At 39.6% G+C, this 20442-nt stretch overlaps 1 protein-coding gene across 1 annotated transcript in view; it reads left to right on the forward strand.

Annotated features, from left to right (window-relative positions):
- The window catches only part of LOC124545997 (protein slit-like), a 42665-nt gene extending 28341 nt beyond the window's left edge, over positions 1-14324 (forward strand). The window contains exon 3 of the mRNA XM_047124965.1: positions 14066-14324. Within this exon, the coding sequence (XP_046980921.1) occupies positions 14066-14223 (158 nt within the window). The 3' untranslated portion in view covers positions 14224-14324. The remainder of the gene's footprint in view (positions 1-14065) is intronic.
- Positions 14325-20442: the final 6118 nt, after the last annotated feature.

A 20442-nucleotide genomic window follows, 5' to 3' on the forward strand; every position in this document is an offset into this window, starting at 1 on the left:
CCATAGGCGCAACCACAACGGAGGGTTATCTGTTGAGAGGCCAGACAAACGCGTGGTTCCTGAAGAGGGGCAGCAGCCTTTTCAGTAGCTGCAGGGGCAACAGTCTGGATGATTGACTGATCCGGCCTTGTAACACTAACCAAAACGGCTTTCCTGTGCTGGTACTGCAAACGGCTGAAAGCAAGGGGAAACTACAGCCATAATTTTTCCCGAGGGCATGCAGCTTTACTGTATGGTTAAATGATGATGGCGTCCTGTTGGGTGAAATATTCCGGAGGTAAGATAGTCCCCCATTCGGATATCCAGGCGGGGACTACTCAGGAGGACGTCATTATCAGGAGAAAGAAAACTGGCGTTCCACGGATCGGAGCGTGGAATGTCAGATCCCTTAATCGGGGAGTAGGTTTAATAATGAATAAAAAAATAGGAGTGCGGGTAAGCTACTACAAACAGAATAGTGAACACATTACTGTGGCCAAGATAGACACAAAGCCCATGCCTACTACAGTAGTACAAGTTTATATGCCAACTAGCTCTGCAGATGATGAAGAGATTGAAGAAATGTATGATGAAATAAAAGAAATTATTCAGATAGTGAAGGGAGATGAAAATTTAATAGTCATGGGTGACTGGAATTCAAGAGTAGGAAAAGGGAGAGAAGGAAACGTAGTAGGTGAATATGGATTGGGGGTAAGAAATGAAAGAGGAAGCCGTCTGGTAGAATTTTGCACAGAGCATAACTTAATCATAGCTAACACTTGGTTCAAGAATCATAAAAGAAGGTTGTATACATGGAAGAATCCTGGAGATACTGGAAGGTATCAGATAGATTATATAATGGTAAGGCAGAGATTTAGGAAGCAGGTTTAAAATTGTAAGACATTTCCAGGGGGAGATGTGGACTCTGACCACAATCTATTGGTTATGAACTGTAGATTAAAACTGAAGAAACTGCAAAAAGGTGGGAATTTAAGGAGATGGGACCTGGATAAACTGAAAGAACCAGAGGTTGTACAGAGTTTCAGAGAGATCATAAGGGAACAATTGTCACGAATGGGGGAAGGAAATACAGTAGAAGAAGAATGGGTAGCTTTGAGGGATGAAGTAGTGAAGGCAGCAGAGGATCAAGTAGGTAAAAGGACAAGGGCTAGTAGCAGTCCTTGGGTAACACAAGAGATGCTGAATTTAATTGATGAAAGGAGAAAATACAAAAATGCAGTAAGTGAAGCAGGCAAAAAGGAATACAAACGTCTCAAAAATGAGATTGACAGGAAGTGCAAAATGTCTAAGCAGGGATGGCTAGGGGACAAATGTAAGGATGTAGAGGCTTATCTCACGAGGGGTAATATAGATACTGCCTACAGGAAAATTAAAGAGACCTTTGGGGAAAAGAAAAACACTTGCATGAATATCAAGAGCTCAGATGGAAACACAGTTCTAAGGAAAGAAGGGAAAGCAGAAAGGTGGAAGGAGTATATAGAGGGTCTACACAGGGGCGATGTTCTTGAGGACAATATTATGGAAATGGGAGAGAAGGTAGATGAAGATGAAATGGGAGATATGATACTGCGTAAAGAGTTTGACAGAGCACTGAAAGAACTAAGTCGAAACAAGGCCCCGGGAGTAGACAACATTCCATTAGAACTACTGACAGCCTGGGACAGCCAGTCCTGACAAAATTCTACCACCTGGTGAGCAAGATGTATGAGACAGGCAAAATTGCCCTCAGACTTGATGAAGAATATAATAATTCCAATCGCAAAGAAAGCAGGTGTTGACAGATGTGAAAATTACCAAACTATCAGTTTAATAAGTCACAGCTGCAAAATACTAACATGAATTCTTTACAGATGAACAGAAAAACTGGTAGAAGCCGACCTCAGGGTAGATCAGTTTGGATTCCGTAGAAATATTGGAACACATGCAATACTGACCTTACGACTTATCTTAGAAGAAAGATTAAGGAAAGGCTAACCTACGTTTCTAGCATTTGTAGACTTAAAGAAAGCTTTTGACAATGTTGACTGGAATACTCTCTTTCAAATTCTAAAGGTAGTAGGGGTAAAATACAGGGAGCGAAAGGCTATTTACAATTTGTACAGAAAGCAGATGGCAGTTATAAGAGTCGAGGGACATGAAAGAGAAGCAGTGGTTGGGAAGGGAGTGAGACAGGGTTGTAGCCTCTCCCCGATGCTATTCAATCTGTATATTGAGCAAGCAACAAAGGAAACAAACGAAAAATTCAGAGTAGGTATTAAAATCCATAGAGAAGAAATAAAAACTTTGAGGTTCGCCAATGACATTGTAACTCTGTCAGAGACAGCAAAGGACTTGGAAGAGCAGTTGAATGGAATGGACAGTGTCTTGAAAGGAGGATATAAGATGAACATCAACAAAAGCAAAACAAGGATAATGGAAGGTTGTCGAATTAAGTTGGGTGATGCTTAGGGAATTAGATTAGGAAATGAGACACTTAAAGTAGTAAAGGAGTTTTGCTATTTGGGGAGCAAAATAACTGATGATGGTCAAAGTAGAGAGGATATAAAATGTAGACTGGCAATGGCAAGGTAAGTGTTTCTGAAGAAGAGAAATTTGTTAACATCGATTATAGATTTAAGTGTCAGGAAGTCGTTTCTGAAGGTATTTGTATGGAGTGTAGCCATGTATGGAAGTGAAACATGGACGATAAACAGTTTGGACAAGAAGAGAATACAAGCTTTCGAAATGTGGTGCTACAGAAGAATGCTGAAGATTAGATGGGTAGATCGCACAACTAATGAGGAGGTATTGAATAGAATTGTGGAGAAGAGGAGTTTGTGGCACAACTTGACAAGAAGAAGGGACTGGTTGGTAGGACATGTTCTGAGGCATCAAGGGATCACCAATTTGGTACTGGAGGGCAGTTTAGAGGGTAAAAATCATAGAGGGAGACCAAGAGATGAATACACCAAGCAGATTCAGAAGGTTGTAGGCTGCAGTAGGTATTGGGAGATGAAGAAGCTTGCACAGGATAGAGTAGCATGGAGAGCTGCATCAAACCAGTCTCAGGGCTGAAGAGCACAACAACAACAAATGTCCATTAAAAATAAAACTCGGTGGCTTACTTATCAAGTGAACTGTTCATTTGACAACACAATTACACATCCAGTAGCAGTCAATACTTTTATAACTGGATAATTTGGAAACTTTTTTACAGACACCATTGGGCATGATCTTATCTCAATGATACAAAGGTCCCTCAAACAGGTGATGATCAAGCAGATTCCTTGCAAATGTGTCTGTGGTCTTAATATTGTCTTCAATTTCTCTGACTGATGTGACAAAGTAGTCATTAAATTCTCCTGGGTCCAAAAGAGTTTGCATACCTGGCTGTAAGAATCATCTTGTCAAATAACTTCTCACTATGTCTCACAATTATTTGGAGCACCTTCTATGTTCCATTCACATGCTACTTTTCTTGACTTATTTGAGCTTAGCTTTGTAATACTTTCCTTCTGAGCTAACCATTGTTATCCAAATCCCTCCGTTCAGTCCCTCAGTTATCCTCATTTTTATATATCTGATACAGTCTGAGCATGTTGTCTCTAATTTCTGCCAGTTCTCTTGTATGCCACTGAATTTTTGTATTTTTAAGTTTTCTCATGGAGCTACTTTTTATTAATTGGGAAGAATTTTTTTATAAATTTTTTTAATAAATTTTTTTTAATATTTTTTTATAAAAAGGTCATCAAATCATTTTCAGCTCCAGTTTTTCCTGACTCACTCATATACTGAGTTCCAGTTTGCATTCTACAACTTGTTAATAAATAACATAATGTAATCCTCTCTCTGATCTTTTATCCATGCCACACTAAATTCATTTGAATAATATGGCCACTTAAGATAAAGTGTTAAGAAACTGTTAAAAATATATTTGTATCTCCATTTGTGGACCTATACAAGTTAACCATTATTGTACTGTTTTCATCAGTCAGCCTTATTCAACTAAAATCAGCATTTGCTTCTGAACAGTATGGTGTAATGTTTAACTTTGTAAAGTTTAGATCAAGCTTCATGAAAATTCCAGCACCTCCATTTTTTCTGTTTTGCCTACATATTATCAGCTACAGCATATAGTTGACAAATGAAACTGTCAATTTGATTTTCTGTGAGCCAGTGTTCTGATACACACATCACACCTACATCCTTAATGCTGCAAAAATGATCCAATTCTAACAATTTCTTTGTTACACAACAGACATTGATGTACAGCAGAGTAAATATTTTATCACTGTTTTCTTTCTCAAGCAAGCTCTCATATGCATGTGGCATACCCGAACTACATACACTGTAATTGTTTAAGCAGGGCCGGCCGAAGTGGCCGCGCGGTTCTGGCGCTGCAGTCTGGAACCGCGAGACCGCTACGGTCGCAGGTTCGAATCCTGCCTCGGGCATGGATGTGTGTGATGTCCTTAGGTTAGTTAGGTTTAACTAGTTCTAAGTTTTAGGGGACTAATGACCTCAGCAGTTGAGTCCCATAGTGCTCAGAGCCATTTGAACCATTTTTTTTTTGTTTAAGCTGGAACTGCGGAAACATTTACTTCCCCCTAAAAAGCATTATCATCACTCTTGGCTTTGGTAGGGGCACTACCAGTACTGTTTCATCATTCACAAGCTGAATTCTAGACACACATAGCTTTTGCCTTTCTGAGTTGTAACTTGCTTAATACCTTGTTGCATGCTTGATTTCATATGAACTATATCTTATATCTTATGAGTAATAAAGGCCTTTCCCAGTCTGTTGATATGTAAACCATGTGCTGCATGAAATCATTTTCCTAGTGCCCTTATGTCAACATATGTTGCATTTTTAAAGTCCCTGCATACATTTTCACAGCCTTATTAATTTTCTCTACTTCTGTACTCACACAGGTTGTGGCAATGTGGTACAAAAACAAGATCATGTTCATATTTCTGAATTCATGAAGCCTCCTTTTAATGGAAAGCACACAGTGTTTTGCATTATTTTCTGTTGTTCTGTTGTGTCATTTGTCACCACATGATAGACAGAAAAATCACTATTGTTTAGCTCTTAGATTTTTTTCGTGAGTGATTGCAGTTGCAGCCATGAAATCTGCACCTTGTTTTACCATGTTGTTGATCTCAGATTCAGGTTGGTTGGTTGGTTGAAAAGGGGGGGGGGGGGGGGGGGGGAAGGGATCAAACTGCTTGCTCAATTGTCCTCAGATTCGGGTATACATGCCAAAGTAACAAGCAGAAGATGAAGGGATGGAGAAAGTATATGTTGATACAGAATGAGTATTTCAGTATGTAAAAGGGGGGGGGGGGGCAATAACCTAATAATCAGAAGATCTTTGAATGCAGTAGTAGGGGAAGTAACAGAAGGAAGAGTTACAGAAGACTATGGGCTTGGTAGGAGGTATGAGACAGGAAAAAGTTTTCACCTAATAATAACAAATATATTGTTCAAAAATCCCAGGAGGAAAAGGTATACTTGGAAAAGACCTGGACGGATATGAAGATTCTATCTGGACTACATCATTCTCAGTCAGAGATTCTGAAATCAGATACTGATTTGTAAGAAATAACCAGGAGTAGATATAGACTTAGATCACAATTTAGAACTGATGAAGAATAGACTGAAGATTCAGAGTATTTCCCAGAAGAATTAATATGGAAAGAAGAGGGATACAGAAGTACTGAGAAATGATGAGGCACATTTGACTTCTCTAAGGCTGCATGTACAATGATAATGAATAGCCCAAAAGGCAGTTCAGTTGAAGAGCAATGGACATCTGTTAAGAGGGCAATTAGAAATGTTGGACAGACAAACCTAGGTACATGGAAGGTAGTGATGACAAAACTTTGAGTAACAGGAGAAATACTTTAACTGATAAATGAAAAAAAGTCAGGTAAAGATAGGAATACAGCAGTGTAAGGTACTAAAGAATGGTTGCTTGATATGATATAGTTTAATTTGTGACCAGTTTCGACAGTAGCTGACTGTCATTTTCAGATTCTCAGAGCTACACTATACACACAGAATAATATCAATGTAGTAATCTGTATATCATACAACAATTATACACAAGGAACCATTTTATCTGAATAATAGAAACTGCATACCTCCCAGAAACACAACTACACACCAGTCTCACTGACGTACTAAAAGCATGCTCCAATTACAATAATAACAGCTTCACATTGGTTTGTCAAATATACAAAACTTGCTAAATAAAATAGCCAAAGCACCAATAAGGAGTACAGGAGCAAAAACACATAAATCAGTAAAGACAATGCATCAATGACAACTTAGGAAGACCGAGCTGATGCATTTTAGAGTCCATGATCGGTGGTTACAAGCTTGGTCATCAGGTTGCGTCACCACACTAAGGCAATGATGTGTAAAAAGTTATTTTGAAGAATGTAAAACCAACTATTTTCATAAAACAAATTTTAACCATGTTACATAGCAAAACTATAGACATGAACATAGTTCCAACTGGACAATAAACACTCACATGGTTCATAGCACATAGCCAGGCATAGGGTTGAATAGATTATGGATATATCTATGATTACTGCATATAAGTATCACATGTACATGAAGGTAGGTTCATACATAGAGCCAGAGAGAATTACATTATGTAATTGACAGCCAGTCAACAGAAGCATACAAACTTGGCTTGGTACTGCGCACATCCTTAGATACAACATATGCATGTGACATAGTATAAGAGTTATGTTGTGTGAAGTAACAAAACAACTAGATAAGTTCGAATGCATAAGAAAAATAATAAGCTGTGGATGGTACTTTTGTAAGGTAAATAACCTAAAAAACCAACAACCATGGGGGGAAAGAGGAAGGCAGAAAAAATTTAAAAGAACAAGTGACATAATAAAACTACAGACAAGAACAGAGTTCCAACAGAAAAATAAACATTGACATATCTCAAAATATGACATAAGTTGCCCACAAACAGGCATAGCATCATATAGATACAGATAGAGCAAAAAGAGATTATTATGTTACATAATTGACAGCTAGTAAATCAAAACATACGAACATTTTTTAGTACTGAATACATGTTTATATATAAAAACAAAGATGAGGTGACTTACCGAACGAAAGCGCTGGCAGGTCGATAGACACACAAACAAACACAAACATAAACACAAAATTCAAGCTTTCGCAACAAACTGTTGCCTCATCAGGAAAGAGGGAAGGAGAGGGGAAGATGAAAGGAAGTGGGTTTTAAGGGAGAGGGTAAGGAGAGTCATTCCAATCCCGGGAGCGGAAAGACTTACCTTAGGGGGAAAAAGGACAGGTATACACTCGCACACACGCACATATCCATCCACACATACAGACACAAGCAGACATATTTAAAGACAAAAATATGTCTGCTTGTGTCTGTATGTGTGGATGGATATGTGCGTGTGTATACCTGTCCTTTTTCCCCCTAAGGTAAGTCTTTCCGCTCCCGGGATTAGAATGACTCCTTACCCTCTCCCTTAAAACCCACTTCCTTTCGTCTTCCCCTCTCCTTCCCTCTTTCCTGATGAGGCAACAGTTTGTTGTGAAAGCTTGAATTTTGTGTGTATGTTTGTGTTTGTTTGTGTGTCTATCGACCTGCCAGCGCTTTCGTTCGGTAAGTCACCTCATCTTTGTTTTTATATATAATTTTTCCCACGTGGAATGTTTCCTTCTATTATATTGAATACATGTTTAGATACATTGGAGGCATATAATGTACTGTAACAGCTATAAAAGCAATGTTACAAAAAGGGCACCTAACATTCAATACATGAGGACATTTTAACCTGTGGGTGGTACTTTTATGTGGTTGGCGACCTAAAATACCAACTGGGGTGGGGTGGGGGTGGGGGGAGGGTAGTTAGAGGGAAGGGGAAAGAGGGGTGGGTAGGAGTAAAAGGTGACATAGGAGAGGGAGGGGAATGGGATGGTGGGGTGGAAGACTGGGTTAAAAAAGGGTTCTTTTGGGGGGATAGCAGCTCATTAAGCTCTAAAGAAATATAATGTAACTTAACTGTGGATGATAAGATATTTTTGGGTACAGCAGCTCTACATATTTGAAGTTGCCTTTCAATACAAAAAATCCAAATGTTGGTACAATAATCCACTGTAAACAGGACCACCAGTTGAAGTATTATAGTTGTAGCATCTGAGCTTTATAAAAAAGGATCCATCAGTGTGGCCAGTTGTAGCATCTGAGCTTTATAAAAAAGGATCCATTGGTGTGGCCTCTCAGATATTATACAAACAAACAGCATTTAATATATTATGATTGTTGCATCTGAGCTTAGTAAGGAAGTGCATACAAGAGCTGCCTTAGGGGTGCACCGCATCATTCAAATAACCTGTAAGGTTAAGGAGTATACAGGAAAAGGGAGGAGGGAGGGGTTAGCCTGTTGGAAGTACTCTATGAAATAACAGGATAAGGATCCCAAAAAGTAACAAAAGATGAAACTAGTAGAAAACATTACTTTCAGTATATCCATTGTGGATGACATATTACTGTGTCAATGATGTACTGTAAATACAAAACTGTGCCAAGAGGCAACAAAAATGGTTAACATGAAAGCAGGAATAATACAACAATTCCTGTAAAAAACTAAAAATTAAAAAAATAACTAACTGTTGTGCAGTAAAAATATAATACTCGTTGAGATCCCTAGTGACACAGTCAATACTATTGATATACATGTACCACATTCCAATTGCATATAACACAGTTACAGTAAGTGGTGAATAAAAGTTGCAATAGTAGGCACTTACATACCTAGTACACAATCTGTCAGTTTGTTTAGTAAAATGATGACTCACATTCTACACTTAGTTCATACCAATCTGTTACACTACTCCCCTCTTCTAGTTCTTTTCTCCAATTTTTTCCCTTCTTATTCTGCGAATAACCTCATCATTTCTTACAGCAACATTATGAAAAGGACGGTTGCTACTCAGCTTATAGCGGAGATGCTGAGTCACAGTTAAACACAACAAAAGCACTGTCAGATAGTAAGCTTTGGCCAACAAGGCCTTGATCCAAAATAGGTCACTCACACACACACACACACACACACACACACACACACTTAAATGCAACTCACTCACACACACATGACCACAGTCTCTGGCTGGCCTCAGTAGCTAGAGACTGTAGTCGTGTGTGTGTGTGTGTGTGTGTGTGTGAAAGAGAGAGAGAGAGAGAGAGAGAGAGAGAGGTGTGCACACACATGCGTATGTTATCTATTTCTGATGAAGGTCTTGTTGACTGAAACCTTACATTCTGACAATCTTTTTGCTGTGCCCATCTGTGACTCAGCTTCTCTGCTATATGATGAAGGGTGAGTAACAACTATCCTTTTCATAATACTGTCATATTCCATCCTGGATATTTCATCATTTCTTATGTTATACATTCACTTAGTTTTCAGCATCCTTGAATAGTACCACATCTCAAACACTTTGATTCTCTTTCTTCCCATTCACTGTATTTAGATAGTCATCATTTATATCAGCCTGGAATTACAGTGGATCTAGTATGTAACCTCCCAGTGTACCATATTTGTTCTTGACCCATTTTGTTTCACTCCTATGAAGTAGGAATCGGATTCTCTGCTTTCCATTATAAAGATAAGATCCCATCCATGGAAAGGGAATGCCATGTAAAGTGTTACAGTATGTAGAATCAATGGTAACGAGTTCATCTGTGGCGTCATTTTTGCCCCTGTTGAGAATCATCCATCAAGACTGCTATTATTACAGCATAGTAAGACTGCCAGGAAATGACTTAAAACACTGACTGATAAACAAAAATAACTCCACTGGTATCCAATTGTGTGGCCACATTGTGTTTGGGTTTATAGTAAAAACAATAATATGATCTGAATTATTGCTTTTCTCATCCTGTTTGTGGTTGTCATGTTAAGAGCATCCCTCTAAAGTTGGGGTCTGGGTGACTTGCCACTCATTTCCAACTTAACACAACCACTCCCTGTTTCTCCTCTGAGGAAGGAAATTACACATTTGAAAAGTAGGAATAGTATTTTCTACTTACATTGGTTTCTGTTGGCAGTATTTAGTTCTTTGGCCTGTTAAAGTACGTATTAACAGGCCAATTTGTGTCTTTATAATTTAACCTGTGATGGCCAGTGATCATGTGCTAATGTGCTGCAGCACACTATAAATATCTCTCTAAAATTATGCCATTTATCTATGAATGTGAGCTGGAAATTACATTAAAATTATAGCATTTCTCTTTGAATACATGCTGGTATGCAAATAAAGCAAACAAAAACATGTTTCGTAACATGCTCTCCATGATAACTAAAATCCAGTGTTGAGTGCTGAAATGATAGCCACACTATGATCAACTCAGAGGAGAAATGCAGCTGTTTACTTTCAACTGTGCATGCTCTGATGTGATGTCACTCCTTCTGACACTATGAATGCTATGTTGTTCACAGCACCAAGCCAGTATTTTTCTTTGAAAGTGTGTCTAAAGTAATGTGAAAGCAACATGGCAAATTTGGTAGATGATCTGCTAAGAGGCCCTGTTTCAGTACATCTGTGGTGGAGACAGTGAGAGTAAAAGAGTTAGGTAGACCTACTCTACATTTAAATCTAAAAAGGTGATGGCATGGGGTGGAGCTCACCAGTTTGTCTCAAAACTATGGGAGTAGAAGCAGGTATATGCCCACTTTCAAGTTCCTACAATATTTCACCTGAGTCAGCTGTAGGAAAAGGTAAAATCCTCTCTAAAGATTTACGAGTTAAGTATGAAGGATTTTTGAGCAGTAGATCGCATATCAGTGCTGTTACACAGTGTCAACTGCCCCAACTGACATTTTGCTGGTTCGGTTTTGAAACTTGCTGCTACCCTTTTTTTCCACCACAGTGTCAAAGTACTAATTTTAAGATTTGTGTAGTTCAGTTTATATATGTAAAATTAATGTATTCAATTTAGTTATGATTACTATTGTTGTAAGTCAAAAAGCTATAGGTAGGTGGTATAAACAAATGCATGTATAAGAGTAAATTTACTACAAAAGAGAATGAAAAGGGTTTGCAATGCATTTTTTTGCTTTGCATGTTTGTTATTTAGGACCTGATGCGTGGCATACAAGGGGAGTGAAAGAATTAGGACATATTTATAAAAAAAACGAAGAAGAAGAAGAAGAAGAAGAAAGAAAAATCAATCTCTGTCTCTGTCTGTCTCTCTCTCTCTCTCTCTCTCTCTCTCTCTCTCTCTCACACACACACACACACACACACACACACACACACACACAGTGAAAATCATGAACATACACTCCTGGAAATGGAAAAAAGAACACATTGACACCGGTGTGTCAGACCCACCATACTTGCTCCGGACACTGTGAGAGGGCTGTACAAGCAATGATCACACGCACGGCACAGCGGACACACCAGGAACCGCGGTGTTGGCCGTCGAATGGCGCTAGCTGCGCAGCATTTGTGCACCCCCACCGTCAGTGTCAGCCAGTTTGCCGTGGCATACGGAGCTCCATCGCAGTCTTTAACACTGGTTGCATGCCGCGACAGCGTGGACGTGAACCGTATGTGCAGTTGACGGACTTTGAGTGAGGGCGTATAGTGGGCATGCGGGAGGCCGGGTGGACGTACCGCCGAATTGCTCAACACGTGGGGCGTGAGGTCTCCACAGTACATCGATGTTGTCGCCAGTGGTCGGCGGAAGGTGCACGTGCCCGTCGACCTGGGACCGGACCGCAGCGACGCACGGATGCACGCCAAGACCGTAGGATCCGACGCAGTGCCGTAGGGGACCGCACCGCCACTTCCCAGCAAATTAGGGACACTGTTGCTCCTGGGGTATCGGCGAGGACCATTCGCAACCGTCTCCATGAAGCTGGGCTACGGTCCCGCACACCGTTAGGCCGTCTTCCGCTCACGCCCCAACATCGTGCAGCCCGCCTCCAGTGGTGTCGCGACAGGCGTGAATGGAGGGACAAATTGGGACGTGTCGTCTTCAGCGATGAGAGTCGCTTCTGCCTTGGTGCCAATGATGGTCGTATGCGTGTTTGGCGCCGTGCAGGTGAGCGCCACAATCAGGACTGCATACGACTGAGGCACACAGGGCCAACACCCGGCATCATGGTGTGGGGAGCGATCTCCTACACTGGCCGTACACCACTGGTGATCGTCGAGGGGACACTGAATAGTGCACGGTACATCCAAACCGTCATCTAACCCATCGTTCTACCGTTCCTAGACCGGCAAGGGAACTTGCTGTTCCAACAGGACAATGCACGTCCGCATGTATCCCGTGCCACCCAACGTGCTCTAGAAGGTGTAAGTCAACTACCCTGGCCAGCAAGATCTCCGGATCTGTCCCCCATTGAGCATGTTTGGGACTGGATGAAGCGTCGTCTCACGTGGTCTGCACGTCCAGCACGAACGCTGGTCCAACTGAGACACCAGGTGGAAATGGCATGGCAAGCCGTTCCACAGGACTACATCCAGCATCTCTACGATCGTCTCCATGGGAGAGTAGCAGCCTGCATTGCTCGAAAGGTGGATATACACTGTACTAGTGCCGACATTGTGCATGCTCTGTTGCCTGTGTCTATGTGCCTGTGGTTCTGTCAGTGTGATCATGTGATGTATCTGGCCCCAGGAATGCGTCAATAAAGTTTCCCCTTCCTGGGACAATGAATTCACGGTGTTCTTATTTCAATTTCCAGGAGTGTATAAAGAACATACTTGATATTTTTGCATTTGCAAAGCTAATATTGCACCAATATTAATCTACACTTATCATGATGATGGAGTGAAAGACAACCTGTTTATTTTTGTAATACTATAACACATTTGTAAAATTTTGCACGAGCCACCATGGAATTAAACAGTTACCTCAGCTGAATTTTACTTTAGATAAACAGACAAACATTTCACTATAGAGCATCTAACATACAAAGAGGACGTAATTGTGGCTGTGGAAACAAGAATGGCTTTCTTTCATGTTAATAATTTCATTATTTATAAGTAATCAGTCGGAGGAAGGCAATGGCAAACCACCTCCACTAGGACCTTGCCTAGTAAGGCGGCACGGGTCTTCCGCGTTGCTCCCCTACGCTCTGTAAAGAAGTATGGGACTCATCATCATCATAAGTAATCAGCTCTCTTTATCATAGTTTTCAGAGCTATTAGTTTCTGGGGGAAGGAGAGAGAGATATATGTTCACGAAGATAAAAAAGGAAGGGCATATCACTCATTCCACCAGTAAGTGGCTTTTATTGGTGTTCTTTATTGTGCTTATTGTGATTTAGAAACATGTTGTCATATCTGAAGATCATTCTCAGTGCAGGTAGTTTAAATTACTAAACGTTATGAATTTCAAATCACTGCTACATTCTTTCCAAGGAAATCAATTCAGCAATTTTTTGCCTAACTATGTACAATGTTCCAAAGCAAAATTCCTTTGAGAAAACTAAAATTTTTCTGAGACAGAATTTCTAGCAAATACTTACCTTCAGGGGGCAAAATTTATAGTACTGCTGATAAGACACACACTGGTGTAACATTTGCGTTTATTACTTCCTTACTTACTGAGAAGATAGGTGTAGGTTGAGAACAATTAAAAAATAATGGCAGGTCAGTCAGACAGCAATATGAGAAGGCCTCACCTGTTGTCTTCCTCATTCTAATAATAGGTGGATCCCTCTTGTACTGCAGTGACTTGCCTCTCTTTTTTATTTCTTCCACGTTTGTTCTCACCAAGTAAGGAAGTAATAGCTCCAAATGTTAGGCCAGTGTTTCTATCAGCAGTACCAAAAATTTTGTCCACTGAAGGTATATTTTTGCCATCAGTTCTGTCTCATAATTATTTTTGTCACATTTTTCTTCACATACCTAAAATATAAAGAAACAATCAAGATGAGGTACTGAATTTCTATACTCAGAAAATATGACTTGGCAATAATGGAAAAGTGCTACAATAACCATTTCTCTAGACTTACAGTTCTATGTACAAGCTAAAAAGTCTTTTTACTTTTACAGACAATAGCAACTGTGATGATAAACATGCCTGCTATAGTGGAGAATGTCAAGATCCTTGCGTGTTCAGATGCCTACAAAATGAATGTGTTGTGCTAAACCATGCTGCCATTTGCTTGGGACTAAGATACAAAGAAAAACCACTTAAAGTTCTGAGGTAAGCTGAAAGCAGTCAGCAACTTGGACATTTAGCCATGTAGTTCATGAAACATATCTAAATACATGGCAGAGACTGTGAGTGATGTTTTTACTACTAATAATTTGTTTGGGATGAAAGTAAACATTTAAAAAATTAAATTCTTAGTTTTTCTTCCTTGACTGCAATTATTATGCTATTTGAAATATACTTGTTAAAACGAAAACTGTCTGTTAATTTTAATAACATGAGTTTCCACAAATTAGGGGACACCATCAATAGCTTTGGAAACTAAAACGGATTGAATATGTAGCCATCACAACAGTGCTGCACAACATTACCAAATGCAAACCATTAGCCCTACAGTCTACTTCAACGACCTGCATAAAAATTGAGAACTTCTTGTCCCAGATCAGAATTACATTTGCTGCTATGGGCACGACACAACACAGCTGTAATAGCTATCTTAGTCAAATGATGATGAGGCATCATTTATCTGACAAACTGTGATATTGTCTCATTGCTATATTGGAAACAGATCAAACTCAAAGACTGTTACATATCTATGCTTCTGTTCATAAAGAATAGCAACAGTTTTTAACTGCATGTCTATCATCAGATGGGTTCAGCCAAGGACTATAACATCCACAATAAGTGATGTTTGTGTTATGTACTCAAAGGAACAGGACCACAGCACCATCTCAGTCACTCAAAAATAGGACCACAGTACATCTACATAGAAACTCCGGAAGCAACTGTACAGTGTGTAGTGGGGGGTACTCTGTATCATTACTTGTCATTTCTCCTCCAGTTCCACTCGCAAATAGTGAGCGAAAAACTACTGTCTAGTAGATTTGCTTGGCAGTCAGCTTCAAATGCTGGTTCTCTAAATTTTCTCAATAATGTTTCCCAAAAAGGACATGGCCTTCCCTCCAGGGGTTCCCATTTGAGTTCCTGAAGCATCTCTGTAACACTTATGTGATGTTCTAACCTACTGGTAACAAATCTTAACTTAATCATACCTAACACTTGGTTCAAGAATCATGAAAGAAGGTTGTATACATGGAAGAACCCTGGAGATACTCAAAGGTTTCAGATAGATTATATAATGGTAAGACAGAGATTTAGGAAGCAGATTTTAAATTGTAAGACATTTCCAGGGGGAGATGTGGACTCTGACCACAATCTATTGGTTATGAACTGTAGATTAAAACTGAAGAAACTGCAAAAAGGTGGGAATTTAAGGAGATGGGACCTGGATAAACTGAAAGAACCAGAGGTTGTACAGAGTTTCAGGGAGAGCATAAGGGAACAATTGATGGGAATGGGGGAAAGAAGTACAGTAGAAGAAGAATGGGTAGCTCTGAGGGATGAAGTAGTGAAAGCAGCAAAGGATCAAGAAGGTAAAAAGACGGCTAGTAGAAATCCTTGGGTAACACAAGAGATGCTGAATTTAATTGATGAAAGGAGAAAATACAAAAATGCAGTAAGTGAAGCAGGCAAAAAGGAATACAAACGTCTCAAAAATGAGATCGACAGGAAGTGCAAAATGTCTAAGCAGGGATGGCTAGAGGACAAATGTAAGGATGTAGAGGCTTATCTCACGAGGGGTAATATAGATACTGCCTACAGGAAAATTAAAGAGACCTTTGGGGAAAAGAAAAACACTTGCATGAATATCAAGAGCTCAGATGGAAACACAGTTCTAAGGAAAGAAGGGAAAGCAGAAAGGTGGAAGGAGTATATAGAGGGTCTACACAGGGGCGATGTTCTTGAGGACAATATTATGGAAATGGGAGAGAAGGTAGATGAAGATGAAATGGGAGATATGATACTGCGTAAAGAGTTTGACAGAGCACTGAAAGAACTAAGTCGAAACAAGGCCCCGGGAGTAGACAACATTCCATTAGAACTACTGACAGCCTGGGACAGCCAGGCCAAACAAAACTCTACCATCTGGTGAGCAAGATGTATGAGACAGGCGAAATTCCCTCAGACTTCAAGAAGGATATAGTGATTCCAATCCCCAAGAAAGCAGGTGTTGACAGATGTGAAAATTACCAAACTATCAGTTTAATAAGTCACAGCTGCAAAATACTAACGCGAATTCTTTACAGACATATGGAAAAACTGATAGAAGCTGACATTGGGGAAGATCAGTTTGGATTCCGTAGAAATGTTGGAACACGTGAGGCAATACTGACCCTACGACTTATCTTAGAAGAAAGATTAAGGAAAGGCAAACCTACGTTTCTAGCATTTGTAGACTTAGAGAAAGCTTTCGACAATGTTGACTGGAATACTCTCTTTCAAATTCTGAAGGTGGCAGGGGTAAAATACAGCGAGCGAAAGGCTATTTACAATTTGTACAGAAACCAGAGGGCAGTTACAAGAGTCGAGGGACATGAAAGAGAAGCAGTGGTTGGGAAGGGAGTGAGACAGGGTTGTAGCCTCTCCCCGATGCTATTCAATCTGTATATTGAGCAAGCAGTAAAGGAAACCAAAGGAAAGTTTGGAGTAGGTATTAAAATCCATGGAGAAGAAATAAAAACTTTGAGGTTTGCCGATGACATTGTAATTCTGTCAGACAGAGCAAAGGACTTGGAAGAGCAGCTGAATGGAATGGACAGTGTCTTGAAAGGAGGGTATAAGATGAACATCAACAAAAGCAAAACGAGGATAATGGAATGTAGTCGAATTAAGTCTGGTGATACTGAGGGAATTAGATTAGGAAATGAGACACTTAAAGTAGTAAAGGAGTTTTGCTATTTGGGGAGCAAAATAACTGATGATGGTCAAAGTAGAGAGGATATAAAATGTAGACTGGCAATGGCAAGGGAAGCGTTTCTGAAGAAGAGAAGTTTGTTAACATTGAGTATAGATTTAAGTGTCAGGAAGTCGTTTCTGAAAGTATTTGTATGGAGTGTAGCCATGTATGGAAGTGCAACATGGACGATAAATAGTTTAGACAAGAAGAGAATAGAAGCTTTCAAAATGTGGTGGTACAGAAGAATGCTGAAGATTAGATGGGTAGATCACATAACTAATGAGGAGGTATTGAATAGAATTGGGGAAAAGAGGAGTTTGTGGCACAACTTGACTAGAAGAAGGGATCGGTTGGTAGGACATGTTCTGAGGCATCAAGGGATCACCAATTTGGTACTGGAGGGCAGTGTGGAGGGTAAAAATCGTAGAGGGAGATCAAGAGATGAATACACTAAGCAGATTCAGAAGGTTGTAGGCTGCAGTAGGTATTGGGAGATGAAGAAGCTTGCACAGGATAGAGTAGCATGGAGAGCTGCATCAAAACCAGTCTCATGACTGAAGACCACAACAACAACAACAAATCTAGCATTCCGCCTCTGAATTGCTTCGATGTCTTCCTTCAATCTGCCCTGGTATGGATCCCAAACACTTGAGCAGTACTCAAGACTAGGTCACACTAGTGTCCTACATGTGGTCTCCTTCACAGGTGAACCACTCTTTCCTAAAATTCTCCCAATAAACTGAAGTCGACCATTTGCCTTCCCTACCACAATTTTCACTTGCTCATTCCACCTCATATCACTTTGCGATATTACTCCCAGATATTTAAATGACTTGACTTTGTCAAGCAGGACACTAGTAATACTGTACCTGAACATTACTGGTTTGTTCTTCCTAGTCATCCGCATTAACTTACATGTTTCCACACCAACTGTAGATTTTGTCTAAGTCATCTTGTATCTTCTTACAGTCACTCAACTTTGACACCTTATTGTACACCATGGCATCATCAGCAAACAACTGCAGATTGCTGCCCATCCTGTCCGCCAAATCATTTATATATAGAGAGAGAACAGCAGCAGTCCTGTCACATTTCCCTGGCCACTCCTGATAATACCCTTTCCTTTGATGAACACTCACTATCAAAGACAACATACTGGGTTCTATTATGTAAAAAGTCTTCAAACCACTCACATATATGTGAACTTATTCCATATGCTCGTACCTTTGTTAACAGCCTGCAATGGGGCAACGTGTCAAATGCTTTCCAGAAATCTAGAAATATGGAATCTGCTTGTTGCCCTTTGTTAATAGTTCTCAGTATACCATGTGAGAAAAGGGCAAGCTGAGTTTCATATGAGCGATGCTTTCTAAAACCATGCTGATTCGTGGGCATAAGCTTCTCAGCCTCAAGAAAATTTATTATAATTGAACTGAGAATATGTTCAAGGATTCTGCACCAAACAGAAGTTAGGGAAACTGATCTGTAACTTTGCAGGTCCATTCTTTTACCTTTCTTATACAATGGAGTCACCTGCACTTTTTTCCAGTCACTTGGAACTTTGTGCTAGGTGAGAGATTCGCGATAAATGCAAGTTAGGTAAGGGGCCAACGCTGTAAAGTACTCTTTCTAAAATGAAACTGGAATTCCTTCTGGACCTGATGGTTTATTCCTTTTCAAATCTTTCAGTTGTTTCTCTATGCCAGGTATTTATATGTCATCCACACGGGAGTGTGTCTGATGGTATGTTTGCATGGTTTTCCTGCATAAACAATTTCTTGAATGTGGAATTTAAAACTTTGGCTTCTGTTTTGCTATGTTCAACTGCCACACCAGACTGGTCGACAAGGGACTGAATTGAAGCTCTAGACCCACTTATTGATTTTACATATGACTAGAATTTTCTACACCATGTGAGTCAGACAGAAATAGAACACAATGAGATGGAAACAGCAGAAAAAAATCAGACATCCACAAAACACTCATGAATGGAAAAAATACAACAAAAACAGCAAACACAGATAAACGGTAATAAGTATAGCCACATCAACATCACACACGAACATCCACAGAAGAAAACATGCGGGCATACTTAGATAATTATGCAATAAAATAGAAGAAATAGAAAACAAAGTCCACTTACTGGGACAATCTAGAATACACAAAAATTGAAGCTAACTTGAGACTAAGTAGACTGGAAAAGAAACAGTTGGAAGACTAGTGGCTGAAAATTACTGAGAGTGATGACTATGTTCCTTAGATTCCCAGCAACGGTGCAGAACGTAACAGTATAAACACCTAAAAAAAGTCTGGTCTTATAAAGTGCATCCATGTCGCTTACTGTTAGCATTGAAACACAGTGAGCTGCACAACTAACTACATTGAATTTTTTTATTTATTTTAATTTTCTTCTTTTGTGTTGAAATTTATTTTGTGTTCAGAAGTTTTTCTTATTTTGAGGCCAATGCTGACCAAAAAAGGAAGAACATTTAAAAGATCTTTTCAAAACTGGACAATTAAGTGCTAAGTTGGACAACTAAATAACACATCAAAAGCAGTTAGGTATGAAAATTGATGTCCAGAGTACTGACTTAAATGGTAAGCTCAGTTTGGCCAGTGAGAAAATGGGTCACATCAAGTCTGATTTAAATGCAAAAATAGATGCCCAGGGGGTTGAGGTTGGGCAAGCTATTGCTCAAGCAAATCTCAAGTTAGATGTAACTAATACCATGATAGAGCAACACATTTCTGACTCACATCAGGAAAAACTAGATTTGAATAATAAAATATCTAAATTTATCAGTGACAATAATAACTGTTTGAAGATGTATAATGTTATTGGATTGATAAAAAATTTGCTCACTGAGCTGCAGGAGAACACACATATGAAGGTACTGAAATTTGCAAGCTTTATCCCAAAAAGGCCTCAGGGAAAGGAAGAGGGGTAAATAAAAAGGACTGGTGATGTTTAGGAAATGGGGAGAGTTTGGAAAAGTCACCTATAACCCCCTGTCTGGGGAGGTTTACCAGAAGGAATTCGAGCATTAAAGTCCGCGTCATGTTAGGAGGCGACCCAATTTTCAGGCATTCTGCACATCCCCCCTCCACCAGCCACTGGCAGCCAATAATATTCATTCTCTTTTCAAGCGGCTAGCAGCAAGTTACAGCTAGACAGCAAGAAACTCACTTCTACATGCTGCACTGTTGCTGTACTTTGAGAAGGACGAATTATTCATTCAACTTTCAGATTCTTTTTGTATTCTTTTTTTTGTTTTCTTGTAGCAGTATAGGTGTGAGTGTGTATCTGTAAATGTTTAAGTGCAATTAAAAAAAAAAAAAAAAAAAAAAGCCAGGTGATGGCAATAAATGTAAAGTGCTTCACAACCAGGCAAGGGAGATTATTTACCACATTTATAACTTTTTCAAATGTGAATTTGAAAGCTGGTCTCCTATTGTTGACATATGAAGACACAAGAA

This window comes from Schistocerca americana, chromosome 8 (assembly GCF_021461395.2).
Source record: "Schistocerca americana isolate TAMUIC-IGC-003095 chromosome 8, iqSchAmer2.1, whole genome shotgun sequence".
Lineage (NCBI taxonomy): Eukaryota > Metazoa > Arthropoda > Insecta > Orthoptera > Acrididae > Schistocerca > Schistocerca americana.